The following is a 19,898-nucleotide window of genomic DNA, read 5'->3' as shown; positions in this document are numbered from 1 at the left end:
TCTAACTGTTCTAGCTGGAACCCTCCTAATGGGAGGGAGAGAGCTGGTCAGTCGCTTCCCCTCATTTTCCTTTGTCTATTCTGCTTCTGCTGCTCCTGGCAGATATGCAATGGAAGGGGGGGAGGGGATGGGGCAGGGGGGGGAGGGAGACAGTGCCTTTACCAAGCAACCCAATGATATCAGAAAGTTCCATCAGTATTTTTGACTCAGTAGTGAATTTGCACATTTCAACTGCAACAGTGGAAGAGGAGACAAGGAAAGTGTCCTGGAAGCTAGATTCTAAAGGGTCTGACTCCTTGGATGGCTAGTTATATTTGGTATCTTAGGGTTCACTGTTAATTTCAACTGCAACCAGCAGAGAGCCCTTGATGGAGATGTGGGGTGTGTGGAGGACAGAAGCAAAGAGAGACTTCATCATCAACATTCTTCTTCTAATGAAAACAATTACTAGGTCCTTCTGGGCCTAGATGGGGCCTAGTAAGCGTATGGCAAGAGGAAAGATAGATGGGTGGCTTGAGAAGAAGCCAGAGAACAGAGTAGGATATACAGACTTTCGACTTCTAACCCACTTGTCTTTGGGATTCAGGAGTGCTACAGGTGAGGCCTGGCAAGAGATTATGCTGTCATGCCTTGGGGAGAAAGGCTGTGAGCCTGACACCACAGCACCATCGGGGCAGAACGAGAATGAACGCTGCGGCACTGATCTGGCCTATGTTTACTTTGTCTCCTTCATCTTCTTCTGTTCCTTCCTGGTGAGCATTATTGTGTCCTTGCTTGAGATGTGGCCTGTGCAACCTCTGATAAAGAGACAGGAGGGGATTTCTTTCGTGTGTGACACACATACACACTCAAGTCCCTGTGAAGAATTAATCCCTCCTCTAAAGAATACTTGGGGGCCATAGTGCTCCTCGGCATCCTGGACAAGTGACTTTCACTGGCTGAGAAGTCTCTGGTGCTTCCAGGGAAGTTGGGAGCAGGGATGAGGAGTCTGAGTGGAGTCTAGTGTATAGAGCTTTGAGCTTTAGGTACACTCTATGGTTAATGGGTCAATCTTTTCTTTTCTGCAGTGTCTTTTCTTTAACCAGGGCTGAGGACATTTTAACTCTCTTTAGAATATTTTATAACTGCTTGAGAAGAAAATATGTAATAGTGTTAATATAAGAAGAGCAGTGATAATATACAAGATAGTAGCCATGGTTCTTTCCTGATAACAACTGGCCAGTTTGATGGTGTGAAAGCATGTTTCAAGTAATAATATATAGAGCACAGTCATGTGGTGAGAGACCCAGGGTACCTTCTTTATTCTTTCTTTTGGAGAAAACACCAATAAACACACCCACCAACTTTAAGAACTTTTCACCCCAAATGTCAGATTGGCAGTAATAAAGTAAATGGATCATGTGCTACCAGATCAATAAAAATGGTGCTATTTCTGATTATTCTGGTAATCCTCAGCTCAAATGTCACTGAAAATACTGCTGTTTATATAAAAAATCTAAAAACACTGTTGCTGCTGAAAAATGGCTAGGCATCAATGAGTGAAATGTCATGTCCAGGCATTTCTACCTCTTTAAAATTTCAAGGGGACAGAAATTTCCCACAGTTCAGTTCTCCAGTGTAGGGGCGGACTTGCTAAAGTGGTAGATAGATAAATGTTGCAGGGCAGTGAACTAACTGGAGACTCAGGTAAAAGCTTTTGCAGTCTTGGCTTCATTGCCATGTTACCTTTGGCCAAGAGACATCCCCAGTGTTAGCTGCTTTTAAATGGGAAGAAAATATCATTTGACAGGAGGATTTTTATGCAAAGTGAACTGACACACATGTGTTAAGCTAACAGTGTCATACATTTCATTGCAATAAAAAGAGGCCAAAACAGAATCATATTCGTGAATATAAAGCATAACATAAAATGAAACTGAAAGAAAATAGAGTGATAGTAATTGGAGGTTTTAGTTTATCATTCACATCTTCAGTACAGTTTAGTGTACTTTCAGTGACTTGGTAACCTATCATCAAAGAAAAACCAGTTCACAGGCAGTGATGAACTAGAAAAGATAGAAGCACACGTTGAATGTCTCTTTTTTATCTTACAGAGTTTAAGTGTTTAATAATAAATACTTAAAAGAAACCAGAAATATAACTGGAAAATTAATTAAGGACTATGAAAGTACTTTTGAAATTTTGAGATGGACGGTACTGCATAATTCACATGAACATTATTTTTAATGAGGCTCTATTCAGTAGGAGACAATATGCTTTCAAATCTCAGCTTTACCTGGGACTGACTTAGTGGCCTTGGACAAGTCCACAGCTTCTCAGCTCAAACCAACCACAAAACAGAGATGATGGGCCAGGCTCAGTGCTGGAAGCTTTAGAACACATGGGAATCTGCAGTGCCTTTTTCCTAGAAGAGCTGATGGCAATTAAGCCTGTCTCACAGATAGTTAGAACAAGCACGCAGCTCTCTGTTAAGGATTATAATGTGAGTCAATACAATGCTATAAGTTTTTGTTAGCACTGGTAACCAATACTCTGAAAGGAGTGTAACAGAAATGAGTAGATCCATGGAAATCCCTTCATCATCCAGGCAGAAATCCATGTGGCTCCAATCTCAGTGGTGGAACAACAAAAAAGCCTGGTGTTAGGACTATCAAACCACAGCCCCTTTACCTGAATGGTTGGTGTTTCCCTCCCACACCAATGAAGCCCAGAGGGGGGAGTTGGGCTTTTTATGGTTGCTTGGCTCTGATTCATTCTTGTGTCACCTCTAGGGAATGACCCTCACCACCCTCATGCTAAGAGAACACAAGACCTCCGGATATCCAATTGAATTTTAGGCAGTAGGGGGGAGAGGAAAAAAGGACCAGCTATTGGATTATAACCATCATCTGTGTTGCTAAGACCACAGTCCTCTCCTCCTTTTTCTGTAAACCTTCCCTGCATGGTAGCATGGCCATGCACCATGCACTGAATCTGAGAGCCCTTAAGTGAGAGGCTCCTGTTTTCTTAGGCCTACAACCAGGTGGTCTCCCCATCAGGCAGGATTCTTTGAATAACAGTTAGATCCTTCCAAAGATTAATGGAACTTTATATGCTTATGTCCATGAGTCATGCTGGGGCAAGGCAAGCTTAAGCAAAGCTCAATATGGGGCTTGGGTACTATCACCGGAACCAGTTTTCTTGCTCTGTTTATAGACCTCATTTTCCTCTTTTTTTCCATGTGAGCTTGTTTGTCAAATACCCAGCCCTACAGCTCCCAGAGGGCTCGTAGCAGCAGCTTCAGACCTTACTTACATCCTCACATATTCAAAAACAACAAGGAACAACAAGTCTTTTTTATATTTTCTCAGTGCCGTTTTATGGGCTTTGGTTGAATCACCAATCACTGTGGCCCAAGGAAGTGTGATCCAATTAATAGCTGAGGTCTTGGGGCACAAGCTGGTGTCCTATTGGCTCACACTCAGTGGCACTAGTCAAGGAACTGTACTTGAGATACAATCAGTGGGTGTTGGGCCTAAAAGACACACAATAACAGAGTTGTGGACTCTGGTCATGAAGACCCATTGTTTCCAATTTCATGAACTCTCTAATGCTGTCTTTGCTATCTTCCTGACCTCTTACTTGGTTCAGGAAGATCATAATGCTCTCATCTATAGTCCCTGCTACCCTCTACAGTTACCAAAGGTTACTCCTGGATACCAATATCCTTTGGTCTCTCTTCTGTTTAAACGCTTTTAATTCCAATTGCCTTATAGAATATTCTAGACTGGAGATCAGAACACTATAGTCCATGGGCCAAATCTGACTTGCCATCTGTTTTTGTATGGCCTGTGAGCGAACAATGGTTTTTTATTCTTCAATTGTTGAGGGGGGCAAAAACAAAGCATGAATAATATTTCATGACATTTGGAAATTATATGAAATTCAAATTTCAGTGTCTATAAACAAAGCTTTCTTGGAATACAGCCACACTCATTTGTATACTGTCAATGTTTTGGTGCTACAACAGAACAGCTGAATACTTGCAAGAGTTATAGAGACAGTTCGTCCCACAAAGCCCATAGGGTATGCTATTTGGTCATCTTGCTGATGTTGACCTAGACTCTTCAGTGTGGTAGATAAGATGTTTCTGTGATCCTGCACTTAGCCTCAGCTGCTCTGATCTTTGTTAAAGATCCCTAGAAGGTCTTTGTGCCTATATACCTTCATATTTTCTCTCATTCATGCTTTCTCCTCTGCCCGAGATACTCTTTTCTGTGTCCTTGTGGGTTTTGGACCTGCTGTACCAAACAAGACTCAGTTCAAGAATCAACCATCTTCTCCACCTTTTTGTTGGCCCAGGGAAATTGCCTTTAGATTCCTTTCTGTCCTACCTTCTCGGCATGGGAATGGATTTCTGGAGAAACATTATCTTACCTCATATCCCTAGCATTGAATCCCTGTGTTTGGATCATACATTGCTATGTTTGGGCATAGCACAAATAACACACATGGGAAGACTGGGTTCTAGAAGCCACTTCAAACCTATGAACAACTTCCAGCTCTCACACAGTAAGACATGGCCTTGGCTGTGAGACTTCTCACCAGTTCTCTTTTGGGCCCCTTGTGTGCACTAAGAGCAAAGGAGGCAGGCTAGAAAACTAGGCTTGGAATCTGGCTTTGACTTTCTCAGTCCTTTGAGGATATTGGAGTTGCTGCTGCTTTCTCTACTGCCTCAAGCACAATTAAGTAAATCATACAGATAATAAAAGAAATAGGAAGTGGCATAGAAAAATGATAGTTCATAATGCTCATGTAGTGAAATGTACGGGAGGAATGATGACATTGCTTTAGCAAGGAATTTCATTATTTCAAACTTCTGAAGTTTCTTATTGGCCTTTCAGCCCATTCGTTTACTTCCAGAGCTTGTGTTAAGTTGTCCCTAACTTCTTTACTCTCCTTTGCTTTCCAGATGCTCAACCTGTTTGTGGCAGTCATCATGGACAACTTTGAGTATCTGACTCGAGATTCCTCCATCCTGGGGCCTCATCACTTGGATGAATTTGTCCGAGTTTGGGCAGAATATGATAGAGCAGCATGGTGCGTAGGTCTCTCAGTCACCCAGAGATCAAGGGCCTGGAGTTCTCAGGGAAGAGATTGAAATTGGAGCCACCCAAATGCTTGCCTGTTACAGAAGGGAAGGAGGCACCTCTTGGTTGTGGCTCCTGTTTTGAGCCAATCATCAAACACTTATTTTCTTTGGCCTCCTTTACCCTCTCTTTCCTTCTGTGACATGCATTACCCATTTTTGGGTCAGTCTCACATAGCACTCACCTCAGATTATTTGGGTTCACTCCCACAGAAATTTCCAATAATCTCTTTCCTCTTTGACTGCCAATATTAGTGGTCTTCTTTGAGTCACCAGGTGTTTTCATAAGAGTTTTCTGGGCCAATGGGAAATCTGGTAAGCATGGCCAGTGATAATACTTTTTGGTTTCCCTCATTCCCTTCAATTGGAAATAACTTAGAAATTTTAAAATCCAAGTAAATTACTCTTCCAATTGTTCATTAAACACTTAGGGATTGGATGATGAGAACTGGTGGGAATGACATCTTTATTACCTTTTTCACCGTCCAGTAGTTCTGCACTGGCATTTGTTTTCCCAAGCTTTAGAGCAGGGGTTAGCAAACTACTACCCATGAGCTAAATTCAGCCCACAGAGTCTGTTTTTGCAAAGCAAGTTTTATTGGAATAAAGCTATCGTCATTTGTATATTGCATGGTTGCTTTCATACTTTACAGAAGAATTAAATAATATGACAGAGATGACATGGTCCTCAAATTGAAAACTGTTTACTAACAAAATATTGTTAAAAAAGTTTGCTGACTTCTGTTTCAAAGCACAAAAAGTAGCCTTTTAGCTCTCATAGCTGAGGACAGGGAAAGAACTCTGAATCACAACTTTTCTGACCCAGGACATCTTAGCTTCTGGGTCTTCACTCACCATTCTATTCCATTCTGGGCCCCCCTCCGAAAATACTACAGGAAATGTCTGTCATCCTCCACAGGAGTGGACCTTGTTGCTTCCACCTAGAGCCCCTTTATAATTTGAGCCTCTTCCCAAATCAATCTATTGAACTTGCGTTACTTGTTTTTGAGGCTGAATAGGTAAATAAAAGTTCCTCTTCTCCTCTGTGATTATTTATGACTTAATATTACAGGTTGTTCTAAGTCCACTCCCATTATAATTACTGAGAACCAGCTTTTCCTTCCTGGATTCACTTCCCAGTAGATACCTCTTAGAAAGGGATGGGCAGTATGGGAAGAGAGCACAACCAGGATTGACTGGCTTATCAATTGTGTGGCCTTGGATAAATCAGTTCTTTGAGTTTCCTCATCTGTCAAGAAGCAAAATGGTACCAGTTGCCTTGAATAGTGCTTTGTGAGGACGATACTACACCATGCATGTTACTCTTATGATGATTGACAAGAACCCTGTGAGACTACAACTTGCAAGTATGGAAAATTGGTACCTGTAGAGCATGGATGACAATGGAACTGCCTAACTACTTACCTGAGAAAAGAAAAAAAAAATCTGCTACCAAAGGAGTTTGTTGTTCATCTAGCCTATCTTTGACTATCAGAAACTGGCTTCCTGAGGTGTCATGCTACCTTAGGATCCAGATGTCAACGTGCATTAACATAGTCTTCCTCCCTTATTCCAGCTGTGGGTGCCGACAGTTCTATGAGAACTCATCATGTGACTCCTTTAGACACTTAACATGAGCAAAACAACAAAGGAGAACTTCTTCTGTCACTTTGAAAGGCACAACATAACTCATTTCTGGTTAAAATTGGTTTTCTCAATTAAAAAAAAAAGAGAAGTGGTAGAGAACTAACAAAAGTACACAGAGCCAGTATCTTCAAATGGTGGATGGATATAGGCAGCAAAAGACATCCTAGCAATCTACCTACTTCCTCAATGTCACTGAGAAGCAAAATAAATGGACACATGGCAAATCACCTCCCCTCAAGACATGAGAGACTTGAAGGTGCCAACAAACTGCTATCTAGTTTTAAACAAAGAATCAGGACCCATATCAAGAAGATGTTAGATTGAAGTTGGGACAAAGCACTAGCTTTTTGATATGGCTGCTGGCAATGATGCTCAGGTGGAGATGCTATATTTATAATTTATAGTGGAAACCCTGCCCAATTCTAGAATGTATCTAGAATTACAGATATCCAGCCATGACGCCATTATTCTGGCCTCTCACCGGGAAGATGCTCTAGCTACTGAAAATTATTTGTGTGGATTCTGTCTTCAGGAAGCCACAGTGCCCTAACAGGCTCCTCAGAAAGTAGTTGCGATGGGTCAACATTGTTCCTGGAATTCTGGCTGGTGACAGCCTGGATCATGAGTGACAGAAATGGAGTTAGAATTGTTTTTCTGGACATGGTTCCAAGCAGGCTCCCACCAACGACATCAGACCTTACCCAAGCTGAACTTGGGGAAAATGTGCCACAGGGAGAATTACAACCCTTTGCAAATATTCTCTCATGCCAACTGTACTCTGTGCTAATTAGCCTAATGGGAAATTTGTCTCTCGAAGTCTGCAGAAAGATGCTGACTTCCCACTGCCCGTGTTAGGCAAGTCTGAGGAACTGATTGTAATCAGTGTTTGTGAACAGCAAACAGTCATGTGGGCCACGCCGTAGCAGCCCAGCATCTGCTCTAGACAGCAGTCAGAGGCATCCTGGCAGTTTTTGTTCTTGGAAGCCAAGCTAGAGTCAAGGCTATGGCAGCCTGGGGTCAAATCGGTATCTTTGGGGGCTCTTGGGCATCAGGCAGTTCCTTTGGGCATGGTTGAATTTGCTGAGAAAATTGAGACAGTACCATTTGGCAGGATGATGGTTCTCTTGGTGCTCGCTGTTCTTTTATTCTCTGATCTGGCTTCACTAGGGCCAAGGAAAGAAGCTGCTCTCATCTTTTCCAGCCAGTCCCTTCAGGGTGATACCATCATTTCTTCCCCACCCTTCTCTGAGTATCCTATTAACCCACCTGTGCTTCCTTTACAGCGGCAGGATCCCGTATAAGGATATGTACAAATTAGTGCGGGTGATCTCGCCGCCTCTGGGCCTGGGAGAAAACTGCCCCTACAGGGTGGCTTGCAAGGTTTGCCTCCCAGTCCCCAGCTACAACCTGCAGTGGGATGCAGCATCTAACCCTCCTCTCCGCCCTCTGCTCCACCACCACTGCGCCACATGAGAGAACCTTCATGTTGCTTTCCTTTGAGTTTAAAGAGGTCCAAACCCTCCCAGAACCAGCAGCTGTGACGTAGGAAGAAGGGCACATGGTGTGGGGAAGGCAGGAAAGTGTTGAGAGTTCATAGGAAAGCCATCAAATCTCTCTCTCTTTTCTTCTCCTGCATGTACTTGTGTGTGTATACACATACATACTCTAGTCCACCTTAGTCTGTATATTTAGCCTGAAGTAGGAGTTCTCCTTCCTTCAGAGAATGCAGATATCATTTTTTTTGTCATTTATTGGGCTTGAATTCAAGGACCTGGGCACTGTCCCTGAACTTTCCCCTCAAGACTACGGATCCACCACTTTGAGCCATAGTGCCACTTCTAGTTTCCTGGTGGTTAATTGGAGGTAAGTCTTATGGACTTTCCTGCCCAGGCTGGCTTTGAACGGCGATACTCAGATCTCAGCCTTCTGAGTAGGTAGGATTACAGATATGGGCCACCGGCACCCTGCTGAATGCAGACATCTTTTTAATCCAGGGAAATCTTATTTCCCTTCAGTATAGACAGAGAAGCCTCTGTTTTAACTATTTCATCTCCTGTACAATGAATCCAAGTGTGACTCAAGTCATCCCTAACTCTGTCCTCCCTCCCAGTTCCTGGTGGTATGGCCAGGAGTGACAACATTGTAGGGCAGAGGCCTGGGTGTGGTGGTGTACATGCAGATACTCAGGTGGTGGGAGAAGGAGGATGATAGTATGAGGTCAGCCAAAACAAAGGTCTGGGATATTATCTGGAAAACTGAAAGCAAAAAGGACTAGGGATATGGTAGTAATAAAGTGTTTATCTAGCAAGCATTAGGCCCTGAGTTATAATAATCCCCAGTTCTACTTAAATACAATTTATACTATAGAAGAGATAAGAAATGATAAGGATTCAGGGCTACAGCTAAGAGTAGGTAAAAGTTTTAGATATTAACAAGTTGGAATTTTTCTTTTTTTTTTTTTTTTTTGCCACTCCTGGGCCTTGAACTCTGGGCTCGGGTGCTGTCCCTAAGCTGCTTTTGCTCAAGGCTAGCACTCTACTTGAGCTATAACACCACTGCTGTCTTTTTTCTGTGATTAATTGGAGATACGAGGCTCGTGGACTTTCCTGCCATGACTGGCTTTGAACTGTGCTCCTCAGATCTCAGTCTCCTGAGTAGCTAGGATACAGGTGTGAACCACAAGCACCTAGTATGTTGGAAATTTTTCAAGCACAGCATCTGCATGGCCTCTGTAGATAATGAAGGGCCACTGAATACATTTCTTGCATCAGAGCCCTGACATATTTCATTGTGAGGCCTTGTCATAATGGTTGAGTCACTTTGCAAGTTAGACCAAGAAACATTGTTCAGAAGCACATAGCACTTTCCAACCTTGGGAACGCTAAATCTCAATGATGCTACCATGCCTTATCTGAGGTCAACACTGCTAGACAAGGGGCTACTGGAGGGCAGCATGAGCTCCCTCGGGCAGCACTGCAAGGCATCTGGAAGAAAACATAGGCTCAGGAAGAATGTCTGGGCGATGGATGGAGATGGCTTGGGATGCTAACCCAGTGATTCAGTACTCAGAGGCTGAACAGCTGCCTCTGCTGAGACTCTTTAAACTCCACCCTGGTGAAACCTGCAGCCGCATGTGGGAGAGCTGGGGAGGGTAGCATGGCATGCAAGATGCCCTTCCTCCTCCTGGTTTTGTTTCTTCTGTCCCCAGCATGTCATCGACCTGGTGCATGCTGGGGAATTGAGAGCACTCTTGTCCACAGAGCCAGGTGGAAGCAACAGGGCCAACTCTTTAACAAGCAAACTCAGCCTACCACTTTCAACGCAAGCCGCCGCTCATGCCGTGCGCGCGCGCACACACACCACAGAGGGGCGATACACGATGTTCCACGTGTGGGTTCTGGGGAAGGGGGAGGCCCGACTTTCAGGCCTGTGCCCCAGCTGGGGCTAGAAATTCCTCCCCATGGTTGGAGCACCGTCTATCTGGTTTATACCGCTCACACACAGCCCTGGGAATTGAAGATACCCTTGTTCTCCTGTGGGGGTGGAGGCTGTGGTGAGCAGGAAAGTGAGTCAAGACAGTGCCTACTGGGTTAGAGAGAATGAGTCCTTGTCGGCATCCTCTGACAGTGTCAGAGGGACCCTTGTTACCAGCATTGTTCCCGGGTCTGTGTGGGGTGTGATATAAATCCGCACCAGGATGGAGTCACATGTACGATTTGCCTTGATTAACAGGTTTCCTATTCTTTTCCTGTTTGTCCATTTTGTTTCTCTTCTCCTGTTTTCTGTATTATTTTGTTTCGTTTTGGCTCTCTGGGAATGCCTGTTCTCTCCTACCTGTCTGCATCCTTGCCCTGACTTCCTCCTCCTGTCCCTGCCACCCCTTCCTGCCCTACCCTGCCCACCCACCCCCACCCTGACTTCCCACTCCCCCCATGAGCAGTGGCCGCATCCATTACACTGAGATGTATGAAATGCTGACTCTCATGTCACCACCGCTAGGCCTCGGCAAGAGATGTCCCTCCAAAGTGGCATATAAGGTAGACCACCCCTTCCTTTGTTCTGGGCTAGAGACCAACAGGAAATGGGATCCCGTTGTGGGGAGGTCAGACCATGGGAGGAAGCTGGGGCTGGGGAGGTTGGAGGAGGGAAGGAAGGCAAAGAAAACTGAGGAGACGGAAGGGTCAGGAAGGTCCCTCCCCGGAAGGATGAAGTCATGAAAGGATACAAGAATGGTTTCCAGTCCTGTTCACTGTGGAGCTTTCTATGTGTGATTCTATGTTCTTACAAGCGTGTGGCTTCTTGTGAGTGGGTTACTAGACAGGCAATGTGAAGTGCTGTGTCTCCTTTTAAAGGAGGCAGAGTGGAGGCCAGGGGAATGGATTCGATGGGCAAGAAGGAAGTTTCCAACAAAACACACATCAGAACTTATTTTCAAAAGGACCATCTTCACTCGGATACATTAGGGAAGGAATGCAAAACTTCCTCTAAGCATGGTTTCAGAAGAAATTTTTAAGAGAGGAAATCTCTGAACAAATTCCTTCCCCCACTGATGGAGGGGGACAATGTCATAGGTCCATTCTAGGTATTAGAACAAAAGAGGACCTTATCTTCCATCCCCCTGACAGACTGAGAAATACAACTCTCTTAGGCCTGTTGGCCCAGCTATCCAGTTCTCTTGGAGACAGTCACAGGAAAGGACAATGACGGCCGAAGGGCCATTGTGCATTAGCTCTGGCTTATTAGCATGGCCAAGTTGTGGGTGGATTCCCACGGCTCACACAGGTTGCTTATAGCTTTGGATTTTGGGTTTTTCTTTACTCATTAGTAATAGTTACTACTAATTTAGACTGGTCCAGAACTCTGAGGCTCTTTCATTCATCTAGCTACACACCCTAGTAATAATGCCACTTCTCTGGAGGTTCACAAGTGGGAAAGGTGGAACTCTGATATAAACAAGAAAAGACTGTTATACTCTAAGGCACCATGCCTGTGGACTCACTTCGGGCAAGGTGTTCCAATTGAGTATTAGAGACCCTGTCATGTGAAGAACAGTTCATTCTTAGTCCTACCTCCAAATACTCCAGAGAGCTTCTCACTGGAATGTGGCCATTAGAGGCCCTCATCCACCCTAGTATATGGCTCTTGGTGCACAGACTAGGGGCTTGATATTCTTTTTGCTTATGATGGCTACATCCAAAGAGATCATGTGGTTGAGGATAGTCCTGAATTGTTTGGAATGCTGGGATGATGCTTGGTAGGGGAAGGAAAGTTTAAGAATTCCCAAACCAATCAAGATACTCTCTGGAAAGTGGATTTGGCCATTTCCGTTGGATCCTTTCCTCTGGGTGAGGGAAACAGGGCCTGCCCACTCTGCTCCTGCCTGTGCCCCCTTCTCTCATTCTCTCTTCCTGCTCTCTGTGTCTTCTTTCTCCTAGCGCCTGTTTGCACTCCTCCCCTATCCATCCTGTTCCATCTCATCCTTTGGATAAGTTGGACGTATGCATGTTCAATCATGTGCTGGCAAAATTTCATCTAAAGACTCAAAAAGGGGGGCACCAGGATGCATTTTTCAAATCAGATAAGCAAAGCAAAATCTCCCCTCCACTATCTCCCCATTGAGTTTTGGGGTTCATAGGACAAGTGAAAATATGGGCATGGAATGGAGCCACCTCCCAGAGCTGACTCCTTTCCTTCAGCCACTTCACTTAGAGACTACTTCCTGTCCCTATGGAAGGCATTCTTGGGCCTCCCCACGAGGGAGTTCTACAGAATGATTCCCTTGGAATTTGGCATTTCCGGGAGGGGGAGGGGGGACGGCAAAATGAACCTTCAGTGAGAAGTAGGGAGAGTAGGACTGGGTGAATGGCTGGGGAATCCTTGCCCTTCTTTTTTGTCTGTGCATTTGACCTCTGCACTTTTCTTCCTTTCTCGCCAAGGTGTCTTTCAATATTTGGTTTGTGCTTGCTGTTTCTGTTTTCTATTTCACACAGAGGTTGGTCCTGATGAATATGCCTGTGGCTGAGGACATGACCGTCCATTTTACATCTACCCTTATGGCCCTGATCCGGACAGCTTTGGACATTAAGATTGCCAAAGGTCAGCTTAGGAAGGGAAGAAAGGAGGGAGGGATTCTGGAATAATCTGTGAAGAGTGATACAAAAGCTATTTGAAGCACAATTCAGCTAACCAAGGATACAACAATGCAGTTACCAGACAGTCAAATATCAACAGTCCCGGTTTCATTTCTGAGACTCTATAGCTAATGCTTCTCCAGTACTCTGGTAAAACAAATACTTTGATCTTCTCTGAGGCTCCTTTAAGCTCACTCCTGAACTTCAGTGTCTGGCATGTGATAGGCATTCTGGGAATATTTATTGACACATAAATTGTATGTCTCTTTTGTCCCCATATGGAAGTCTTGGAAGACTTCTGTAGCAGGTGCCATCATACAGGATGTGGCAACACTTTGCTCATCTTGATTGCTAACTCCATGGTCTAGGAAAGAAAGTGTCTACTGCCACCAGACAGGTCTTGAGCCTGCTGTTTCCTGCCTGAGCCAAGTCCTTTTGGAAGGCAGAGCACTCATACTGTGGAGCTGAATCACTGGTAGGACTGATGAGTGTCTAAAAAGGCGTACTCATGACTATTTTCACTTTTCCTTCTGATGTATTGAGTTCCTGGGGGATTGTTAGAATCAATGAGGAAGTGGATCTTTGTCTCAGGGCCCCAGATCTCCTATGTCTGAATCACTAAAAATGGGAGCCGAAGTGTGTTCTGCTTCCTCAGCAGAAAGAACTGGTATTGCAAGATTCACTGTCAGTAAATGCCAAGATTTCCTTTGGAATGTGAGGTGCTATGCTGATTCAGCTCCTGCCCCCTCCGATTCCCTAAGTCTTTGTTATTTCTGGGTCTGTTCTGATTTGTTTAATAATAGTTCATCTTATTCTAGGTGGCGCAGACAGGCAGCAGCTAGACTCAGAGCTCCAAAAGGAGACCCTGGCTATCTGGCCTCACCTGTCCCAGAAGATGTTGGATCTGCTGGTGCCCATGCCCAAAGGTGTGAGAGGTCTTCTCCTTGTCAGTGTGGCCTAGCATGCCAACACTACATATTTTGGAGAACCCAGAGTGATCAAGGAGATAAGGGAAGGCTGCTTTCTCTTTAGTTTTAGGAAACTGAAATCCTATTTCTTAAATGCTTTTTATCATTATTGAAAACTTTTTTTTTTTTTTGTCGGTTGTGGGGCTTGAACTCTGGGCTAGGGCACTGTCACTCAGCTCTTCAGCTCAAGGCGAGCACTCTACTGCTTGAGCCACAGTGCCACTTCTGGTTTTCTAGTGGTTTGTTGGAGATAAGAGTCTCACGGACTTTCCTGCCCGGGCTGGCTTTGAACCCTGACCCTCAGATCTCAGCCTCCTGAGTAGCTAGGATTACAGGTGTGAGCTACCGGCGCCCGGCTATTAAAAACTTTTTTTTTAAGTGATTTCTTAAGAAAGGTTATTGTGGTTGTCATAAAACGTCTTGGATGCAGAGCTCTCTCCAGCCATACAATCTTATTCATGCATGGGGAAAAAGAGATCACTACATACTGATATCTAGAATGGTGGGAAGGAATGCTTATTCCTGGTGTTGGTTATCATGTGTACTCTTGCCACAATCACTGGGTGAGTATGTCTACTTCGTGAGGACAGATTTGGGGGCTTACTTGTATCCTCAGAGCCTCAGTAATTTAGACAAATGAGTGAGTGAGAGTGGAAACTATTTCAGAAAGTGGATAACAAAAGCTCGTGAGGTTTCCCCATTTCTCTTCCAACATGCCACATTTGTTTTCAGCCTCTGACCTGACTGTGGGCAAAATCTATGCAGCAATGATGATCATGGACTACTATAAGCAGAGTAAGGTGAAGAAGCAGAGGCAGCAACTGGAAGAACAGGTGAAGGTCAATGACAGTATGTTGAGTGGGTGGGCAGACCATGTCATGTGGCCTACCAAGGGGACAGGTTATACATGTGCCGGGCTTAATTGTCTGTGAGGGTCATAAGAGGTCTCGAGTGCAATATCTTCCTAACGAAATGGGATTAGAAACTCGATGAGTCAAAGGTTACAGTCCTCAAGAAGTCAGTCATGTTTCTGTGTTGCTCTTATAAAATTATATTTCGCTCATATCAGGCCCTACAAAGTCATTGGGAAATCTTTTGTTCTGCACAGAAAAATGCACCCATGTTCCAGCGCATGGAGCCCTCATCGCTGCCGCAGGAGATCATTGCTAATGCTAAATCTCTGCCTTACCTGCAGCAGGACCCTGTTTCAGGCTTGTGAGTAGAACCAAAAGGTTCATGGCTCTTCTGCTTGTATTCTGCAACCATGTCACTTGCATGCCTGATTGGAAACTGATTGCTTAAGAAGTATCCAAGAAATCATTTTCTGAGCAAGTTTCCCCCCACTCTGAGGTTAAGTATCTCAAAATGACTAATCAGGAAGGGCAAGAGAAAAATGTAAGCATGTTTGATGCTACAACCAGCTTCAGAGACAGTAATCACAGTGAAAATATGGCAGGAGAAGGGAGTTTTGAACACATATTTTATACTAGCTGAAGGTCTCTCATAATCAAGTATTTGAGGATGATTATTACCAGTTCTCAATGGATCTAGTACCCTGCTAGAACTTAGAAACTAAGTACCATGATTGCAGGGGAAGAGAAGTAGCTGAGTATATCTAAAGGGTATATATTAGTATCATTACAAATGAAGACTAAGAAAGGTTAATAAGTTTCCAAAAGATACATAGTAGTAGGAAGCAAAACTAAAATTCAAGGGAGTCATGTTTAGACTTTTAAGTCTGTACCTTGTTATCATTAATGATCAAAAAGGACTTTTCAGTTGGAAAAAATGATGGAAAAAAATCTAAAGAAACTTTCAGTTCTTGTGAGTTACAAGCCCCAATTTTGTCATTGTTTCCTGATGAAACATTGTTTCCTGACCCAGCAGCTGCTGGGTTCAAAGAGCTATTATGTAGGGGTCAGGACTTAGAGGACATTGTAAGCAAGATAAAGAAGTTAGATTTAATATTAAGTGGGATTTTATACTTCACAGTGTCCTAATCAAATTTGTGTTTTTCAAAAGTCATAGATGAATGAGGATTTGGGGGGAGCAACTCTAGAGGCAACAACGTTTAGTAGCTCACTATAATTGTGTAAAGTATCAATAATGGGCTTGGACTAACAACATAAAAATGGGTCGAATTTGTTGATTGATTTCTTGCGTGAAGGAAGAGGGAAATGAAGATGACCCATGTTTCTGAGTCTGAGTCTTTGGGTGGATATTGGTGATGTTCCTGAAATAAAGACATTGGAGGAACCGCGAGCTGGTTCCTTAGTACCATCTGTGTTGCTAGAGTCTTGCATTGTTCGCACAGACATTGTACTCTGGAAACAGCCTGTGTTAAAGTCTTGAGCAGAAGGAAGAAACCCCATATATCCAGTCAACTGAAAAAGGCCTGTGTGTGCAATTCTGGGAGCAAAAAGACAAATGGCAGGACCAGATCATGAGAGAGGCCATGTGCTGGATTCTAGACTTTATTCTAAAAAACAAAAGCCAGACAAGAGTTTTGTGCAAAATATTCACCTCGGGGAGGTTATTTAGTGTTTCTAATGATCCTATCAGTCTGTTTTATGTAGGACAGAAAAGTGTATAAATAGAATTGTATTTGGCTCCCAATTCTGGAAGCCAGAGCATTTGAGAACATGGTGTCTATATTTTGCCTTTTTGGCAGTATCATGTTGCAGTACAGGGCATTGCATTGTGAGAGACGGTATCCTGAGGTCTTTCTTCCTCTTCTTACAAAGCCACTGATGCCATTATGAGGTCCCACCTTCATAACCCCATTGAATCTTAATTACTTTCCTTTGTTTTACCTTGAAATACCATTCAACATGTTTAGGGGTTAACTATCCAATAGATGAATATTTGGGGAGCATAGTCAAACCTAGAATGTCTTTTCCACTATTGATTTTTCAATTATGTATTCTATGTTGATCAAAACCAGGCCCATTTCTTACAGTAGCAGCTCTCAAGTTGTTCCCAGATGGTTTTAAGAGAGAGCATATGAAGGAAGGACTCACATTTAGATTGGTCATTTAGCTATCAGGTGATTTTGTAACAGTTGCACAAACTTAATTAAAGCCCTTGTTAAAAGCAAGAAACAGACTGGATGATTCTTGACTATTCATAAATTCCCTATGATGCTAATTGAATATGATTGCACCAACAGATTATTTTTGGGTAACTGGCAATTCTTGTTAATGCCTCCAATCTGCCACTGGATGTATTTACCAGTAGTAGACTCAACTGTGAAAAGTGGCTCTGTCCTGAGAAGACTGATACAGAGAGAGATGCGGTCACTCCACCTCGGTCCACCATCTCTGATAGAGCCTCTACCTAGTGTTGGCCTTTGTGCCTTGTCTTGTAATGTAGATGCTTCACTCTGCATTCTCAATGAGCCCAATGGTAGCTGTTACCATATTAGCAGCAGCAAGTAGCAATAGGCACCAAATTCTCAGGAAAAGTCAGCTCCCTTTTTCTTCCAACTAGTCCAGAGGGTCTGATGGTTGCAAATTATCTAGGAATACCAAACAGGCTTAATATCAACCTACTGTGACAGTTCTTCATAGCTTCAATGGTGACCGCTTGTCCTTCCCTCATTACCATTTAAACTTCCTCCTACATGGACATCAACCTAAAGGTCTTCAACTCTTCAACACAATTTCTGAAATCACCTCCTAGTTCATGAATTGATAGATAGTGGAAAGCCCAAAGTTGTCCTTCATTAAATGATCATGGAATTGAATTGGATTGAGTTATTTGGCTAGGGATGTTGGCATAAGAAGACCATATTACTGAGAGTGGGGAAATTTGTTTTTAAAGGCTATGGCTGCTTAATATTGAAGCAGCTGTTCACTGTTTAAACTATGGTGTTTTTCCCACAATGGGAAACTCAACAGAAACAGGTTTACAAGCTAGCACTGGTCTTCCATATGGCTGAGTGTGACAAATGATGTCATTTGTCACAGATATGCTAGTCACCAGCAGAATGATGAATGATTCTAAATACAGGCTGAAAACACTAGTTTCCCATATTCTCTAGGATCTGCTACCTATGTAAGTCACTAGGCTCATAGAACCACCAAGGGTGAAGGAAAAGTGTTACCATTGTGGTCTTACTTGGGATGGGAATTGTTAGTGACAGCCATGGCTTCTCTACATTTCATTACCTCTGAATTTGACATTGCTTTTCAGGAGTGGCCGGAGTGGATACCCTTCAATGAGTCCACTCTCTCCCCAAGAAATATTCCAGTTGGCTTGTATGGACCCAGCAGATGATGGACAATTCCAGGAACAACAATCACTGGTGAATGAATGAGTTCTATGACCTCCAAAATACTTCTATGTTTTCCTGGCCCCCACGCTCACTTCCAAATTTTGCTTCATAGGCATAATTCCTCAGGAAAACCTTTTCTTGTCATCTAACCAATTACCCTAGGAACTCTTCACCTTCAGCCCTTTCATAGCTCCATCTCTAAGAATTCACCCACTTCTAGTTTTACAATTTCATAGGTCCGTCCTTTGGAAGGGAGCTTACATTGCTTCAGGCTGAGCTCTCTTAGCGTATGTCCCTGAGCACCAAATGTAGGAATGAAAACCACATATAAACTCACTAAAACCTTGCCTTGATAGGAAGCTTTAAGATAAATCCTTATGAGTGGCCCCTACCATGTCCCAATACTGCTTGTAGGAACACAGCAACACCCCTATAAGCCCTCAGTGAAGCTCTTCTCCTTTGGCAGACATGTACAACAATGATTAATTGTCTGCCTAGAGGGGCAGAAGAGTATCACTTCTGCTCTGTGTGTGTTCAGGCAAATTGGCCATTTTTGGTCCCAATTTCCAAGGCCAAATACATTTAAACAAGTCCTTCAAGTCATTTTCCTCAGCCCCAAATGAGTTTTTCATTAGCATTGGTAGTAAAACTTTAGTTAGAGGCCTAATGAGTCAAGTTACAGCCTGAAGAAAAGAGGTCCAATTAGACTTTGGCTTTACAAATCACCTTTTAACTTTGTATTACAAAACCACATCAAATTTACCATTATTCCTAGTTCAGGAGACATGAGCTTAAGTTCCCTCTGAAGCTTAATTGGGCTGTAGAGAAAAAGACAAAACCCAGCCTTTGACAAATAAACAACCACATCACTTTATGATTCATCTGTGGTTTTTTGGTGCAGCTTTCTTTCTCTTCTGACCACTTCTCAGTACAGCTGTAACCTTACAGCTACCCTAAGTGAATAACCAATCAGAGTGTACCCTGCTTACAAGGAGTATGTATGATGGGATGGATACTCACCAGAGCAGGGGAAAACAGATTCAATAGCTCAGATGATTCTGTCTCCTGTGATTGCTGAGGTGAAGTATATATGGTTGTGTTGGAGCGACAGCCAGGACAGATGCCCATGTGCAGGAGTGATTGCCAAAGGATGTTCTTGGAGAAGTGTGTAAGACTTCTTGGAATAATTTCCTGCCTTGTCCTCTGTGGAACTTAGGAGCAAGGCAGAGGAGCTAAACTGGTACAGATAGTTGCATTGTTAAAAGGGCCTCTCAACATTTTCAAGTGTGCCTTGTAGGAAAAAGTATTCAATAATGTGTCCTTTCTCCTTTCCTCCAGAAAGACTTTATTGCCTCCTCATTTCTATGGGTTCCCCTCTGAGTTGAACCCTAGTACCAGGACTTTTCAGATATGTGTTCATTTCATTGTCAGTGCTGGTGTCAGCCGTGCTACACACTGTGTATTTCTGCCCATCCCTTGGGGTCCCGGCTCCAGGTCCTGAGGCGTGGCTGTAATCCGTGCGTGTTCATATGGAGTGTGTCTCTGGCACTTGTAGACTGCAGTGTTGTTACCACATCTGTTTGGGTCAGAACTGTGTGCCATATAACACATGTATTGCAGACGCTGTAACTGCCTCTAATGTGCCCGTCAACGTGTCCTAGGGACCTACCTTTGGGCATATTTTTAGGTTACCTAGTCTAATCTTGAGACATCTAAGATGTTCTGATATCTCTTTGGTGAGTAGCTCA

The 19,898-nt window shown here is 43.5% G+C and overlaps 1 protein-coding gene across 9 annotated transcripts in view; it reads left to right on the top strand.

Annotated features, from left to right (window-relative positions):
• The window catches only part of Cacna1e (calcium voltage-gated channel subunit alpha1 E), a 468,612-nt gene that overhangs the window by 438,279 nt on the left and 10,435 nt on the right, over nt 1-19,898 (top strand). For 6 of the 9 annotated variants that reach the window (XM_070034322.1, XM_070034321.1, XM_070034319.1 and 3 more), the window contains 8 exons: nt 587-752; nt 4,952-5,079; nt 10,716-10,812; nt 12,766-12,871; nt 13,725-13,832; nt 14,607-14,707; nt 14,983-15,089; nt 18,069-18,180. In XM_070034322.1, coding sequence (XP_069890423.1) covers nt 587-752; nt 4,952-5,079; nt 10,716-10,812; nt 12,766-12,871; nt 13,725-13,832; nt 14,607-14,707; nt 14,983-15,089; nt 18,069-18,180 — 925 coding nt within the window. Of the gene's footprint in view, nt 1-586; nt 753-4,951; nt 5,080-8,058; nt 8,156-10,715; nt 10,813-12,765; nt 12,872-13,724; nt 13,833-14,606; nt 14,708-14,982; nt 15,090-18,068; nt 18,181-19,898 lie in introns of all 9 variants that reach the window. The other 3 variants (XM_070034325.1, XM_070034320.1, XM_070034318.1) reach the window with 1 other exon arrangement.

Source organism: Dipodomys merriami, unplaced genomic scaffold, assembly GCF_024711535.1.
Source record: "Dipodomys merriami isolate MVZ:Mamm:240054 unplaced genomic scaffold, mDipMer1.0.p SCAF_24, whole genome shotgun sequence".
Classification (NCBI taxonomy): domain Eukaryota; kingdom Metazoa; phylum Chordata; class Mammalia; order Rodentia; family Heteromyidae; genus Dipodomys; species Dipodomys merriami.
This window is presented reverse-complemented; position numbering and strand designations above follow the sequence as displayed.